This window comes from Caenorhabditis briggsae (assembly GCF_000004555.2).
Source record: "Caenorhabditis briggsae complete genome, chrV, whole genome shotgun sequence".
Classification (NCBI taxonomy): domain Eukaryota; kingdom Metazoa; phylum Nematoda; class Chromadorea; order Rhabditida; family Rhabditidae; genus Caenorhabditis; species Caenorhabditis briggsae.
Window position 1 is genome coordinate 289,922 of NC_013488.2, and position 13,202 is coordinate 303,123.

General features: G+C 37.7%; 8 protein-coding genes across 8 annotated transcripts; 5 read left to right on the plus strand and 3 right to left on the minus strand.

The window, feature by feature from the left end:
• Positions 1 to 413: 413 nt before the first annotated feature.
• CBG11456 lies at positions 414 to 871 on the plus strand (the record flags this gene model as incomplete). The annotated part of the gene is made up of 2 exons (XM_002635168.1): positions 414 to 626; positions 671 to 871. The coding sequence occupies 2 exons, from the start codon at positions 414 to 416 to the stop codon at positions 869 to 871; spliced, it is 414 nt and encodes a 137-aa protein (XP_002635214.1).
• Positions 872 to 1,227: 356 nt separating this feature from the next.
• Positions 1,228 to 2,446, plus strand: CBG11455 (the record flags this gene model as incomplete). Its single annotated transcript, XM_002635167.2, has 4 exons — positions 1,228 to 1,304; positions 1,352 to 1,576; positions 1,627 to 2,202; positions 2,254 to 2,446. The coding sequence occupies 4 exons, from the start codon at positions 1,228 to 1,230 to the stop codon at positions 2,444 to 2,446; spliced, it is 1,071 nt and encodes a 356-aa protein (XP_002635213.2).
• An 81-nt stretch (positions 2,447 to 2,527) lies between these two features.
• Positions 2,528 to 4,248, minus strand: CBG11454 (the record flags this gene model as incomplete). Its single annotated transcript, XM_002635166.1, has 6 exons — positions 2,528 to 2,656; positions 2,704 to 3,184; positions 3,235 to 3,651; positions 3,700 to 3,832; positions 3,879 to 4,023; positions 4,069 to 4,248. The coding sequence occupies 6 exons, from the start codon at positions 4,246 to 4,248 to the stop codon at positions 2,528 to 2,530; spliced, it is 1,485 nt and encodes a 494-aa protein (XP_002635212.1).
• Positions 4,249 to 4,931: 683 nt separating this feature from the next.
• CBG26862 lies at positions 4,932 to 5,910 on the plus strand (the record flags this gene model as incomplete). Its single annotated transcript, XM_045236467.1, has 4 exons — positions 4,932 to 4,949; positions 5,275 to 5,441; positions 5,527 to 5,606; positions 5,660 to 5,910. 4 exons carry the CDS (start codon positions 4,932 to 4,934, stop codon positions 5,908 to 5,910), a joined length of 516 nt encoding a protein of 171 aa, XP_045099155.1.
• A 2,619-nt stretch (positions 5,911 to 8,529) lies between these two features.
• On the plus strand, positions 8,530 to 10,030 carry Cbr-srsx-19 (the record flags this gene model as incomplete). Its single annotated transcript, XM_002635165.1, has 7 exons — positions 8,530 to 8,644; positions 8,690 to 8,768; positions 8,819 to 8,947; positions 8,990 to 9,123; positions 9,243 to 9,347; positions 9,403 to 9,473; positions 9,626 to 10,030. 7 exons carry the CDS (start codon positions 8,530 to 8,532, stop codon positions 10,028 to 10,030), a joined length of 1,038 nt encoding a protein of 345 aa, XP_002635211.1.
• A 294-nt stretch (positions 10,031 to 10,324) lies between these two features.
• Positions 10,325 to 10,691, plus strand: Cbr-spp-12 (the record flags this gene model as incomplete). The annotated part of the gene is made up of 2 exons (XM_045236468.1): positions 10,325 to 10,462; positions 10,500 to 10,691. The coding sequence occupies 2 exons, from the start codon at positions 10,325 to 10,327 to the stop codon at positions 10,689 to 10,691; spliced, it is 330 nt and encodes a 109-aa protein (XP_045094523.1).
• A 331-nt stretch (positions 10,692 to 11,022) lies between these two features.
• On the minus strand, positions 11,023 to 11,849 carry CBG11451 (the record flags this gene model as incomplete). The annotated part of the gene is made up of 3 exons (XM_002635163.1): positions 11,023 to 11,283; positions 11,335 to 11,743; positions 11,788 to 11,849. The coding sequence occupies 3 exons, from the start codon at positions 11,847 to 11,849 to the stop codon at positions 11,023 to 11,025; spliced, it is 732 nt and encodes a 243-aa protein (XP_002635209.1).
• A 397-nt stretch (positions 11,850 to 12,246) lies between these two features.
• On the minus strand, positions 12,247 to 12,918 carry CBG11450 (the record flags this gene model as incomplete). The annotated part of the gene is made up of 1 exon (XM_002635162.2): positions 12,247 to 12,918. One exon carries the CDS (start codon positions 12,916 to 12,918, stop codon positions 12,247 to 12,249), a length of 672 nt encoding a protein of 223 aa, XP_002635208.2.
• Positions 12,919 to 13,202: the final 284 nt, after the last annotated feature.

A 13,202-nucleotide genomic window follows, 5' to 3' on the forward strand; every position in this document is an offset into this window, starting at 1 on the left:
CTTTTTGATATCTCCCACAGGAACCAAAATAAGTTGGCTCAAAATTGAAAGTTGAAAAAATTCGAGAGATTTCACATTTTAGAACTCAACAAATCAAAATAGATAGATTTTATCTTGATAAGATAGCCTTTTTAATTTTTAAAATACATAAGGCTGGAAAAAGTCAAACCAAACGCAATGAAAACATACAAAGTGACAAAGCACCTTGCAGGGGAAAGTTGTGAACGTTTGATGTACCCAGCACAAAACACAACCGCACACAAATTTATGTCATCCCCCGCTTCACATCACTAAACCCTCTATAATTGATAGTAATGATCCATCAGGTTCTATATAAACAGATGCACCATGTTACGAACGTCATACCAATTCCCATTTTTAAACTAGTTTTCTGAATTACTAATATTACAACTATGTCCTCTGTCGATGCTTTCATTGGACATTGGAAATTTGTCAAAGCTGATAATTTTGACGAATTCATGAAGGTAATCGGTGTTGGGCTCATTATTAGAAAGTTAGCAGCACATATGCAACCTACAATCGAAGTCTATTCCGATGGTGAAACGTGGCATATCAACCAATATTCGACATTTAAGAATACAAAACTGTCTTTCAAGTTGGGAGAGGTTTGTATGAATCAAGAAAAGTCAATAAAATTTAGTTTTTTTAGGAATTCGTCGAGATCAGTCCAGATGATCGGACCTTCAACTCTGTGGTCACTGTAGAAGACGGAAAGCTGGTTCATCGTCAGAATAAAATAAAAGAACAGGATAAAAGCTCGGTGTTCACAAGCGAAGTGGTAAACGGAAGAATGTTCCAGACACTTCAATGTGGCGATGTCATCTGCCGTCGCGAGTTTGTAAAAGTATAATTTTTTAAAGAATTGGATTATATTTTCAAATATTCTGTTTCCACTGTTTCTTTTGAATCGTTCTTATAATAAATAAATGGAGTGGTGCCTGTCTTCTTTTTTTTTCTACTTTTCTTATTCTCTTATTTGTATTCCATTCCGTTTTTTCCCAGAAGGGAAGTTTCCCAAAGGAATGCATGTTGGTGTGTGCGCGCGCTGGCTGCCTCACCTATACACATTTGCAAACGCGCGCTATCGAACAACAAAGAATATCGTCCCTCCCTCTTATCGGATAGTTTGAATTCAAAATAATTCGTTGTCCGAATAAGTATATGTGATATTTTGTTTAACTTTATAGTATTTTTTTTGTTAATAAAATGAAGCCCTTTCCAATCATGGATTTCGACTACGTCGTGATGAGAGAGACTGTGAAATATGCAGATGAGTGGCAAATGTAAGTTCTTTTCTTCATTTCTTTTTTCATTTTTCAATTTCTTATAGGCTCCAACAAAGCCTCGCCTCAAAAAGATCACGGATTGTAGTGCGGAATTTCAAAAAACCAATTACATTTCTTTGGGTCAATTTTCAAGAAAAAGATTGTGTGATAAACGTTCGGTTTTTAAATGGAAGTGAAGTTTACTGGCGAATCAAATCAAGTAGAGATGTTTTGAAAAATGCCGAAACGACGGATATTTTTGAATTGGATGGGTTAAGAATGGAAAGCAAGTGAGTTTTCAAGTTTATTATCTTTCTCTTTCAATTCTGAAATTTGTTAGACGGAGCCAGAAACGGGACAAGTACGTCATCTATTCTTACTGTGAGAATGACCTTGTCGTGTGTCAGAGACTGGTCGAAGTAATGCTTGATGTCTGGATTCCTAAAAAACTGAACTATTACATTTCTCGAGTTCAAGATATCTCCCATCTCCTGAACTTTGAGAAACTGAACCAAATGGACCATCTCACATTCATCGTCTATTTTCCAATTAGTGACAGAGAGTTCCATTTATTCCGAGAGAAGATTCATCCAAAAAACGGGATCTGCTTCAATTTAGTTCACTATCAAAATTTGAATCATGGATGCAGAATTCCGTTGGATTGTCAGAAATTGGAGATTTGTTTCTCAGGATGGTTGAACAGAGAAGATCTATTGAATATCAAGTCTAAATCTGTATTTTTAAAGAACACAGTTTTGAAGAACGAAGATTTAAATGCACTTTTGAATAAGTGGTTGGAGGAAGAAGATTCGAAATTGGAAACCGTAAAAATTCATATTTCGGATGGAGACTTGAATGAGATACTGAATGGAATCGGTTCAAAAAATTTCGAAGAGATCAAGAAAGAAAGAAAACTGTATGTTTGAAGTAAGAAAACATTAGAAAATGAATAGTTTTGTTTTTCCAGAATCAACAAAGTATTCGAGTTTTTAGATTTTGAGGAGTACGAATTCAAAGGATACGAAGGTCGACATTTGGTTAGAAATGATGGAAAAATTGCAACTGCTCATTTAAAAAGCGACATCTTCCGCTTTATTGTTTGGAACGAATCAAATCCGGTGATCACAGATGTTAAGAGCATTTCGACTGAAATGGAGTAATAATGACCTGTAATTATAACTAAACATTTTTCCAATCCACACAACAAATGAAAATATTTATAGAAATAATTATGGAATGATTCAAATCTTGATTAACTGCATCTTATATCCTCTTGGCTTTTTCGCGAAACTGTACGGAGCATCATCAATATTAGAAACCAACGGACCGGACGGTTGGAATTTGTAGCGTAGCAAAAGATTTCCAATGATCTGAAGATTAAAAAAAGAAAATGGTTTTCTCAATAAACAGAACCCACCAAATAGAGCTCCGCTCTCGCTAGAGCCTCTCCAGTACATGCTCGCTTTCCGATTCCAAAGGGAATCAGTTTCTGTGACAAATTTTTGTCATTCACAAATTTTTCTGGATCGAACACATTCGGATTACTGTAGGTGGTCTCATCTGAATGTAGTGAGCTGAGTTGAGCAGTTACAAGAGCACCTGCATCCACAGGATGTCCACCGATTTCTGTCACTTCATGATTGATTTTGAAGAAATTGATATTCAAAATTGAAGCGTGACGTTGAATTTCGGCAATCACCGCATTCAAATATGGCGTCTCACTTTTATCTTTCAGAGTTAGTGGACGGGATCCAACAACATGTAGCAGCTCATTTCGTATCTTTTCCATAACATTCGGATGGTTCAAAAGCTGGCAAAATCCTGAAACAAGAGTAGTTGCAGTGGTTTCTTGACCAGCAATCCATAGATCAGTCAACACAGATTTCAGAGACAGAATGCTGAAAGTATTCTCACAGAAATAATTATTTTTTTGGAATCGCAGACTGACCTGAAAGTATTTTTGTCGGAGTCTTTTTGCAATATCTTAAGAATGAAGCTGTCTATGTAATCAGCAGGATTCTCCGGATTTATTTCGATTTTTCCATTCAAAACATCTTCCACTCTTTGGATTGCATCTTTTGCGAGGAAGTCCAATATATCCCTATGTGCTTTCATCACTAAGCTGTACCTTCTTTTAAGGAAAATTTTCAAGAACCAAATTGGTAACATAACGTCAATTGGGCTCAGCACTTTGGTCGATTCCTCGATCAACATTTTTAAACGGAGGAAATGATGGGAATTTCCTTTTTCAAATCTGCTGCCGATTGGAAGTGTGTTAATTATACTGCCTGCAATTAGATCAAAGAACTCGGTTGCATTGACTTCAGTAACTCCATCAATAGATTCTTCGTCGATTTCTCTGCATCTGGAATAGGAAGTGCACAAGTTAGCAAAAATCTCTTTCAAAGTTTACCTAAGATCCAATTCACTCATAATCCTCAATTCCATCAAATCTTTACCAATTCCCATGTTTCTGAAAGTTTGAAGGGAGAATCGTCTCATTTCCTGCCATATTGACCCATTTATAGCTATCATACCAAAGCCGTCTGAAAGAAGTACACATATCGAAAATATTTTTTTACTCTCACGAACTTCTGGCTTCATTGAAAATGGGGGAAAACGCCTTATCGGAGAATCGGTTTCCAGATTTGGCAAAAACTTCATGACATGTTTCGAAGTCAGTGACGCTGACATGTGGTATGGTACCAATCCAAATTGTGAAAACGTTTCCGTATTTCTGAATCAAAGAGTAACCAAGAAGGATGCTCTAGAACATTCTTACCCTCTTCATCATACTCATCATTGGAACAACACCACCAGCTCTCCACGCATAGTAGAAAATCATCGGAATATTTCCAAGAATCGGTAAAGAGAATGGACCAGGTGGGAGTCTGGACACTCTCCTGTAGTGTTGGATCACAATCCACAAAACAATTGCTGTTAGCAATATCGAAATAATCATTTTCAGACATCGATCTTTCTCCAATCATTCTTTTTTATACTCAATCTGCTCTACCACTAATTTCTTAACACTCAGAATATTGCGAAGAAACTACAAACGCTGTAGTATACCAGGTCACAATCAGTTGGTGAGAGGAAAATGAGAGAGTGTGGGAAGTGGACAGCGAGAGAAATAAATACCGATAGACCTCGCACGTTTCCTCTTCACCATACGAACTAGAATGCGATCTTCTTTCTAGAAATTGAGAATTTCAAAAATGTCGCCTCTGATTTGCCTCGTTTGTGGTTGAAAAGCAGATTGCGTACATTACGGTGTGGAATCTTGTAGGTAAGTTGTTTCTACATTTTTTAGGGAATATTATTAGTTTGTAGAATTCGTCCTAAGATATAATTAAATCATTATTATCTTCCAGAGCATGTTCTTCTTTTTTCCGTCGACGAGTGATAGAATGTAGAGAAATACGGCAGAGATGTGATGGAAAATGCGACATAACCACCAGTAGACGAGGATCTTGTGCGAAATGCCGTTTCCAAAAATGCCTGGACGTCGGGATCAGTTCTGTTTATAGAAATCTGGGTAAATATGGATGTTTAAGGCTATCAGAGAATCCTTTTCTAACAAATCCTTTAACTCTTTTGGAGCAGATTCAAACGGCTTATGAGGATTTGAATAACAGAAGAATCATGGCATTTAATATTGAGGTGAGCACGTAGTACTAGGTTGGAAGAAAGTTAACTGTCCATTTTTTTCGTAAGTCTGCATACTGCTATTATGTTATTGGCTAATTAAAAAACGGACAGTCAACTTGCTTTCACCTAATTCTACCTGAAAAATATGTTTGTTTCAGGGGAGTTCAAGCCGCAGATTTTTCAACTATCAAGAAATGAATCAAGTCTTGAATACAGATTTTAAAATTTTGATGACATCCTTATTGAAATTTTTTGAAGAAATAACAAATCCTTTAGATATGGAACAAAAGGTTTAGATTTAGAAAAATGACTGACAAATAATGAAAAAAAGATTCAGATTCTATTGAAACGAAATTTTCTGCTGAAATTCTTTTTATTGGACAGTGGCTTCATACCAAAAGGAAATTATGAACTGAACCTGCCAAATAAGAATTACATGACTTTTGAGAATATCAACTATTTTTATTCCCACGAAAACCTTGGAAACCCGGAAAATGCTGTTAGGTGAGCATGGGAAACTTTAGATTCAGAAAACACATACTTGTGAATTCAGAATAATGAAAACGTATTAGCATCGGATGGGTTTAAGCTTGGTGACGGATTTTGGAAAAGCTCAAATTGACATACAAGAATTTTTATTTTTGACTGCTCTTCTCTATTGGGATTACGGTAGAAACACAGAAATCGGTAGGAGTACAGTATAATTTTTGTTCACTTTTTAGGTATACAAGGTCAATCTCAGGAAAATGTGAATACCTGCAAGATAATGAGAAGCAGAATAATGAAGGAATTATCTGAATACGAGATGAAAAAAGAAACTCAAATGGATTCATCCCTACGAGTTGGAGAAGTTCTTCTGTTGTTGAACACAATCCAAAGGGCAATATACCTGATTGAAGAAAGCAGAGATATTTCCATTGTCTATAATATTTATGGTTTGCATTATTCAATGTATGATATTATGTCCGTATGAATTATAAAGTTGGTTTTCATTTTCTTAATGAAAATTTTTGTGAAAGTTGAAGAGAATCGAGTTTGCAGAGATTCTTATTCATCAAATTTTCTATTCAAGAAGACTTGTTGAAAAGCCGCGTCAAGCTAATTACGGAATCTGGAATGTTATACTGCTGGTAGAGACTTACTGAAAATTCGCATTTCAGCAAATGTGATTTTTTTTCCTTTTTTTTCAAGCTAGAAAATAAAGGTTTCAAAAATGGCCCAGCTTTTTCAAGGCCACATATGTTCTCCCCATGGCAAAGTTCGTGCCCCTTCCATTCAGCATCCAATTAATCCTCGTTTAGCCTCAGTCAGCAGATTTCTGCCTGTAGAATACATAGTTTGTGACATCGAAACGTGGTTTGTATTCATCTTTGTTTTTAGAGTTTTTTTTATAATAACACATACTTGTATTAGATTGCACCATCAGAAATGATTCACTCGGCCAATTTTTTTTCTTTGTCAATGTTTTTTTTTTCTTCATGGGAATGTTTTTTTTTGCTGTTGATGTTGGTATGTAGGAGGTTATGTCGGTTTTTGGATGGTCTCCTTTTGAATATTTCAATAGCAAACACATTTGAAAATGTTCGTTTTTTTCCAGCGCATCTCTATTTTGTCAGGTGCTGGAAACTTTTTTGGGAAACTGTTAGATTCGCTAGCACAATTCTTTTGAATACAATTCGATCAATTTTACTACGTCTTCGTCTTCTTTTCTCCTTCTGAAGAGAGTAGCAAAGTATAAAGCAATTATTTTGGGATTTGAGAAATGGACAACAATGAAGAATCATTACATCCGTTGTCGTCGTCTTTTTTCTCGCTTCGTTTTTTTTCAATTTCTCTGATTTTTGAATCTGCCGCCAGCGAGCAGCCCCACACCAAAAGTCACCCATCCAAATAATTCATGAAAAATGTGTCGCGGTCACACAAGCACAAGTGGAACCCAATTCTAATGAGTGCAAGCTATCGCTCTCGGCCTAACCCCAATTTCCTGCCCTTCAACAAACAAAGCAAGAGCCCCCTCACTTGTGCTCGGGAAATCTTCTTTCCTGGAAGATGTCTCTTTTTACTCTGAAAAAGGCATTCGGCTCTTCCTCGTGCTTTTTGAATTCTCATCACTTTGAACTTGAGAAGTAGGAGGAGATGTTTTGTTGGTTTATTGGGGCTAGTTTGAATAATTAGTAAGAAGTTTTGAATTGTACATACTGGACTACAGGTTTTGATTTCGGCACCTTTAAAGGAGGCCAGACACCAAAAAAAAAGTTTTCCTGATAATTTGCATAGAGAACCCCCATGAGGGGTTGAACTCATGACAGGCAGCTCAGGGGTACAGCGCCGCTACTGGCTGAGCTACGGGGGCGCGAAGGCGCCTAACGACCGATGGCCTACATAAGCGCGGCGCGATTTCGCCCCCCCCCCCCGAACTGTCCCCCGAAATTTTTGCTGTCTCGCCTCCTTTAAATATAATTTTTCAGTATTGTCGGATTAAAAAAAGTGACACCTGAAAATCTCGGAGACGGCGCTCGTGTCGATTTACGAGGGGGCGGAGCGAAAACGGATACTGTTGATAACAAATTTATTCATGTGAATTTAGTGGGATTTTCTGAACAAAATGTTGATTTCTTGGTATAAACATGATCGCTAGCATCTCTAGAATCTATTTTTGAGCAAAAAACTAAAATTAAACACGAAAGTAGCTCGAACGAGCCGAAATTCTGAAATATTACGTTTTTGCCGCACTTTTTCGTAGATCAAAAAAAGCAAAAGTTTTCAAATTCTCAGGTGTCACTTTTTTTAATTCGACAATATTTCGAATTGAACTCAATCCGAGATCATCAGAAACTCAGCAGTCAAAAACGTATGCCCATTATTACTTTCCAAGAAATGTTGGATTTTCCCGTTGTTCTCAAAATGATTGCTCATATACATATGTGCTATTTTGCTTTATTTTTTGTGTCACTATTACTTCATACTTTCTTGTCTAACTTCCTACGGGCGAATAGGTTTTGTCCGAAATAGCGCTTTGATATTTTCAGTTTCAATTTTTTTCCGGACATGAGCTGTTTTTCTAATTTTTTTCATGTTTCACTTCGAACGTTGAGATCTGACCTAAATTCTCCAATAACAGTTCCCTGGATAGTTTCCCAAACTATACGATTGCTTTCTACTCCTAGCCTGTTTTATCATTTACTAGCTCGAAAACAGATCTTGTTCGTTTTTTTCTTTGAAATCCCTGCAAAAACATCTGCCACTATTTATTATAATCCCGAATCGCCAGACCACTACAAAATTGTCAAGGTTTTTGGAGCTCATAACACCTCCATATTCTTCTAACACTATTTTTCAGCCCCGCCCCTTTGCTCATTAATCTTGTCGTCTTCAGATTGTTAGTCTTCAGATTCTCTGGATTCCGAAATTTCTGTCAAATTTTCTCAGCCGGATTTCCAGCGTTTCCTGTTTTGATTCTTTCTTTCCTTCTGCAATATTGCAAACGCTTCTCACTGAATTCGTGGGAACAAGAAGAAAAAAATTTATCTTCTCTCTTTTTGTTCCGAATAGATTAAATGATCTTTTTTCTTTAATTTTCAGTTATCAAAATATGGACCAATATCTCATAGAATCCATAATTGGTCCGATGATGGTACTCGGAGCATTTGGGAATCTCAACGTAATAGTCGCCGTGATCCGGAAAAAAGTGCTCCGGACAAAAGGAGGTATACCCCTGAATTTGAAATTTAATCTGACTTATGTTCTTCCAGCAATGCTCGTGTTTGTCTTGGCAATTTCTCACTTCATATGCAATATTTCAGAGCTCAAAGTGCTTATATTCAGGCTCCGGTAACTTTAATGACTATCACCTGAAATTGAAATGAAAATCAAAACTACAGATTTCAATCACTCACAGGAAGAGAATGTTTCTTGTACAATGTTCCATACTCGTTTTGTGTCATGTTCCAATCTGCACTGTTCCTTTCCATGGCTCTGGATTTGTGTTTTTGCATTATGCTTCCAATAAAGTGAGTCTGAAAAAATTTTCATGATTAAACCAATTTTTTCAGACACATGCTCTGGCCAAAAACAAAATACATTCTGATAATGTGCATAATGCCAACCTGTTTCGCCCTTATTGTGTTCTTCTTGAACTTTCTTTTCGTTACCGATGAGAACGCTCCGTATTGTGCATTCATGTTGAGTAAGTGCCTAATAAACCTGTCTGTAGTCGCATGATCATCTATCGTAGAATTGTGTTTCGTCTTTCTCACAATTTTATAGTTCGAACGCCAAAAACACAAGAGGTCAATAATGATTCAGCTATGGACGACGGAGTGTTTGAAACGATATCGACGTCGGTGGTGGCGTGCAATATTCTAACACTTCTCATCACAGTTGTCTCCGTTTTTGTGGCTATCAGAAAATGTGAGTTTCGTCTTCCAAGCTTGAAATTGATCAGTCTAAGAACCTCATTTTCCAGCCCAAGACATGAGAAACCATCGTCATTCAACAGTCAACAGAAGAAATAGTGTCGTTGACGAACGCAGAAAAGTAGGTCACATTTAGGATTTTTGATTCCTCTCTCTCTCTAGAAAAGCACTACCGGAAAATAATATCTAGTTTCTATTCGGCCTTGGACCCTTGTTGCAATTTGAAACTCTTGAACCAAAGTTTTTCTCCCAATAAACTCCGACCATTTTCAGGTATTCCGTTCAACATTCTACATGATGGCCATTTACATCTTCTCGTGGATGATGTCATCAATCTGCTTCCGTGTTCTGTTTGCTTACTTTGAGAATGAGCAAGACATTGTGCCCTACATGCCATTCCTTGCCATCATCACGATGCCCAACTTCTGCCAAGCATTTTTTGTCACGTATTTCCGGTCTCCGAGATTCCGAAAGGCATACAGAGAGCATTTTCATTGGCTCACTTGTGGATGTTTGTACCGCGACGTCTTCAGTCAACCGGAGACGAAGGAAAATACAAGCAAACCCGACAGTGCGACAAATCAGCAGCCAATAAGTGAAGCTGTGGAGAAGAAACCAAAAGAAAATAGTAATGGAGTCAGGAAAACAGTTAGGATATGTGAAGGGACAGTGATCTAATAATCGACTCTTTTATGTCAATTTTTGAGCTTTTAACCTTTCTGATACCGATCTCACGACATTTCTATTTTGATTTATTATACTTATCAATCTGTAAATAAATAAATGCTCACCTGATTATTTCTCTATATTCCCGGAAAATTTTGCTCCCTATAGTTTTCTTGTTTGATCGTCGCGTCCTGTTGTAGGCTACTTTGCCTACGAATCAGTCTCACAACGATGATTCTCTTATCAATGCGGAACTTAAACTTGTATAAAAGCTAGTTCAAATTGTCGGAATGTATCGCAACAATCATGTTTAATAAAACCCTTCTCATCGTGCTTCTCGGATTGTCGGTGGCCATCTATGCTCTTCCACCCAACCCACTTGTCTTGAAGAAAGCTCACGGAGCGTTTTGTCATCTTTGCGAAGATTTGATCAAGGTAGGCAAAGTTTTTTAACTTGTTGATCTATAACAAATTTTAATAGGACGGAAAGGAGGCTGGGGACGTTGCATTAGATGTTTGGCTGGATGAAGAAATTGGAACCCGCTGCAAGGCAATGCTTCTTCTCGCAAAAGAGTGTTTGAAGGAGTTGAAAGTGGTCGAACACGACATTCAGGAGGCAATCGACAAGGATATTCCAGAAGATAAGACTTGCAAGGATGTTGAATTGTGCTAGATGAGCTTGTGGGGTTTAATTCAAATAAATTTTATTCATCAAACAAAAAAATTGAAAAGACATTACACAAGAATTAACATTTAAAAATCTGACTGCCATTGGATTCGAGTTATGCCACTTGAATGAGCTTTTTGAGTAAAAGTCTCATCGAATCATTGGTGAATCTTCTGTAGTATTTGAACGCCTTCTTGAGTTCCGGAATAGTTTTCAACGGTTTGAACTAACTCTAAATTTAACTCTAAATTTCGATCCAACTTTTCTCGGTTCCGGTCAAAAATATCAAAAAGTTGTCAACTGATAAATTGTTGATCATAATATCAGAAATGTTTTGTCAATTGACACATTTTTGATATCTTGCGCAGGAATTGAGATGATTGAGCTTAAACTTGAATGTATGACAGGCCCTTCTATTAAAAGTTTTAAGATACTCAAAAAACTCGCAATCAAACTGCATAGGGACGTCGCTGGCAAGCTTGACAAACAAATGGAAGGTTTCTGGATTTACGTCGTCAACTGGATACTCATTTTTTGCCTTTCCAGTTCCATCAGATTTAAACATATCCTCGAAGACAGTGGAATTTTTCGAGAGAACCTGAAACTATTGGTTTTTGTTTCAGTCTCTTTGCTCAAAGAAAGAACTTGCCTCTTTATCGACATAAAACTTCTCCTTGCCAACAGTCAAAATAGCATTCGAATCTGTACGTTTGACCAAGAAATCAACAGATTTTGGAAGACCTTCGGAACTTTTCACACCGATTTCCACTTCGAAAGTGAGTTCGTCGTTCAGCAAGAAGTCATCAGTAATGTCAGAGATCTTTATCAAACTCGACATATTTTGTTCCTTGGTTTTGCTGAAACTAGTGGATCCACGAGTGTAGACGTTCTTGTTGGAATTCGAATGGTTGTTTAGACGAATGACGTAATCAGCTTCAAGGTGCCAATTCTCTTCAACAAGAGTCTCGATATGAGGTTCAAGATGACACTTTATATATGCTTTCAGCTTTTCTGTCTTCGATCCTTCCTCATTTTTTGTATTAACCACCCCCATAGTCCTTAAAAGATAGCTCTATAGAAAATCAACGAATTGCCGACTGACCATGAAACATTTCCAGAAGTTTGCCATTTGCTGTGCGGAGACTCCATGTCGATTTGATCCATTGAGAAAGTACATCGGAACAGTTTTTGGCCACCAGGATAGGAGCCTGAAAAAAACTGGTTCTAGCCTAAACAACTGATTTGAAATTGAGAAAAAGTACCTGTCAATTTTTGAGATGATCCCCATAGAAGTCAACTCATCGTAACTCTAAGATTCTTGATATATGACGGTGTAGTCAGTCAACACATCCGGATGTTTACAGTCGACTCCACGTAGGTAGGTCAGCAGAGCTCAGTGGCACACCGAAGTTCACGCCAATGCTCTCTTTCCCAAGTTATTATTCTCACAAGACGACTCAAAACTCACTTCTTGAAAGTTAATAAATTTATGTAATTAAATCGGGACTGTAAAATAATACAATTAAAATAACATAAGAAATTAAAAAAGAAAGATAGACATTTAGCATTGTAGATGTGGAGATCCAGTGTATCGGTTGCTTTCTGGGGAGTAGATTCCGGAATCCTCGGGATCGATGTAGGTCTTTTTGGCTGGTGTATGAGGTTGGATGTAAATGCTTTGTTGGCGGCGTCGAAGGTAAAGAGTCACAATGAGAATTAGAAGCACAACAATGAAGATCGAGAAAGTGATACAGATGATGGTGTCAGTAGAAAAAGAGGCGGTGAAAGCGCTGGCAGTTGGCATTTCTGGCGATTTTTTCGATGAAGTTGTTCTTGGGGCGGTGGTAGTCGTTGGTCCTTCAGTCGTAGTGGTTGTGGATGACGTCGTGGTTGTGGTGGTTGTGGTGGAAACCTCTAGGCAATTCTCTCCAATGAATCCATCATCGCATTCAAAAACCGATTGAATCATGAGTACGATATCCGAGAAAAGAATGGTCTGTTGAGTCATTGCTCCAGCAGCATTCAAATTGTAGACGTTCATTTGCGAATATCCTCCTCTTTGAGAGAAGGTGACTTCAATGGATTCCTGGTCGACTTTTGGATGGAAACTGACGATTCTGGTGACTCCCATATTGAGAAAAACAGTTTGAGCACTGATATTGGTCTTGACATGAAGCTCCAGGTAGTTGGATGCCGTGAGTTCCAGACGTAGATGTCCAGTAGCCGTGGTCATGGAAAATAGACAGAAGAGCAGGGTAATAGCTGAATAGAAAGAAAACATTCTGTATCACGATGGGAGATCAGACCAGACTGAGTGAAATATCGGGATGAGCCTGGACCTTATATACACTTTTTAGGCTCCGCCCCCAGAACGTCTGAAATAATCATCATTTTTAGTCATCATCTAGGAACAATATAGGGTCGATTATTTGTCTGGAATTGATGACAAATGCCTGCGATATGTAAGATCTGGGTTTTTATGGCCGATGACTTCATCACCTCCTTCCTCTTCATATA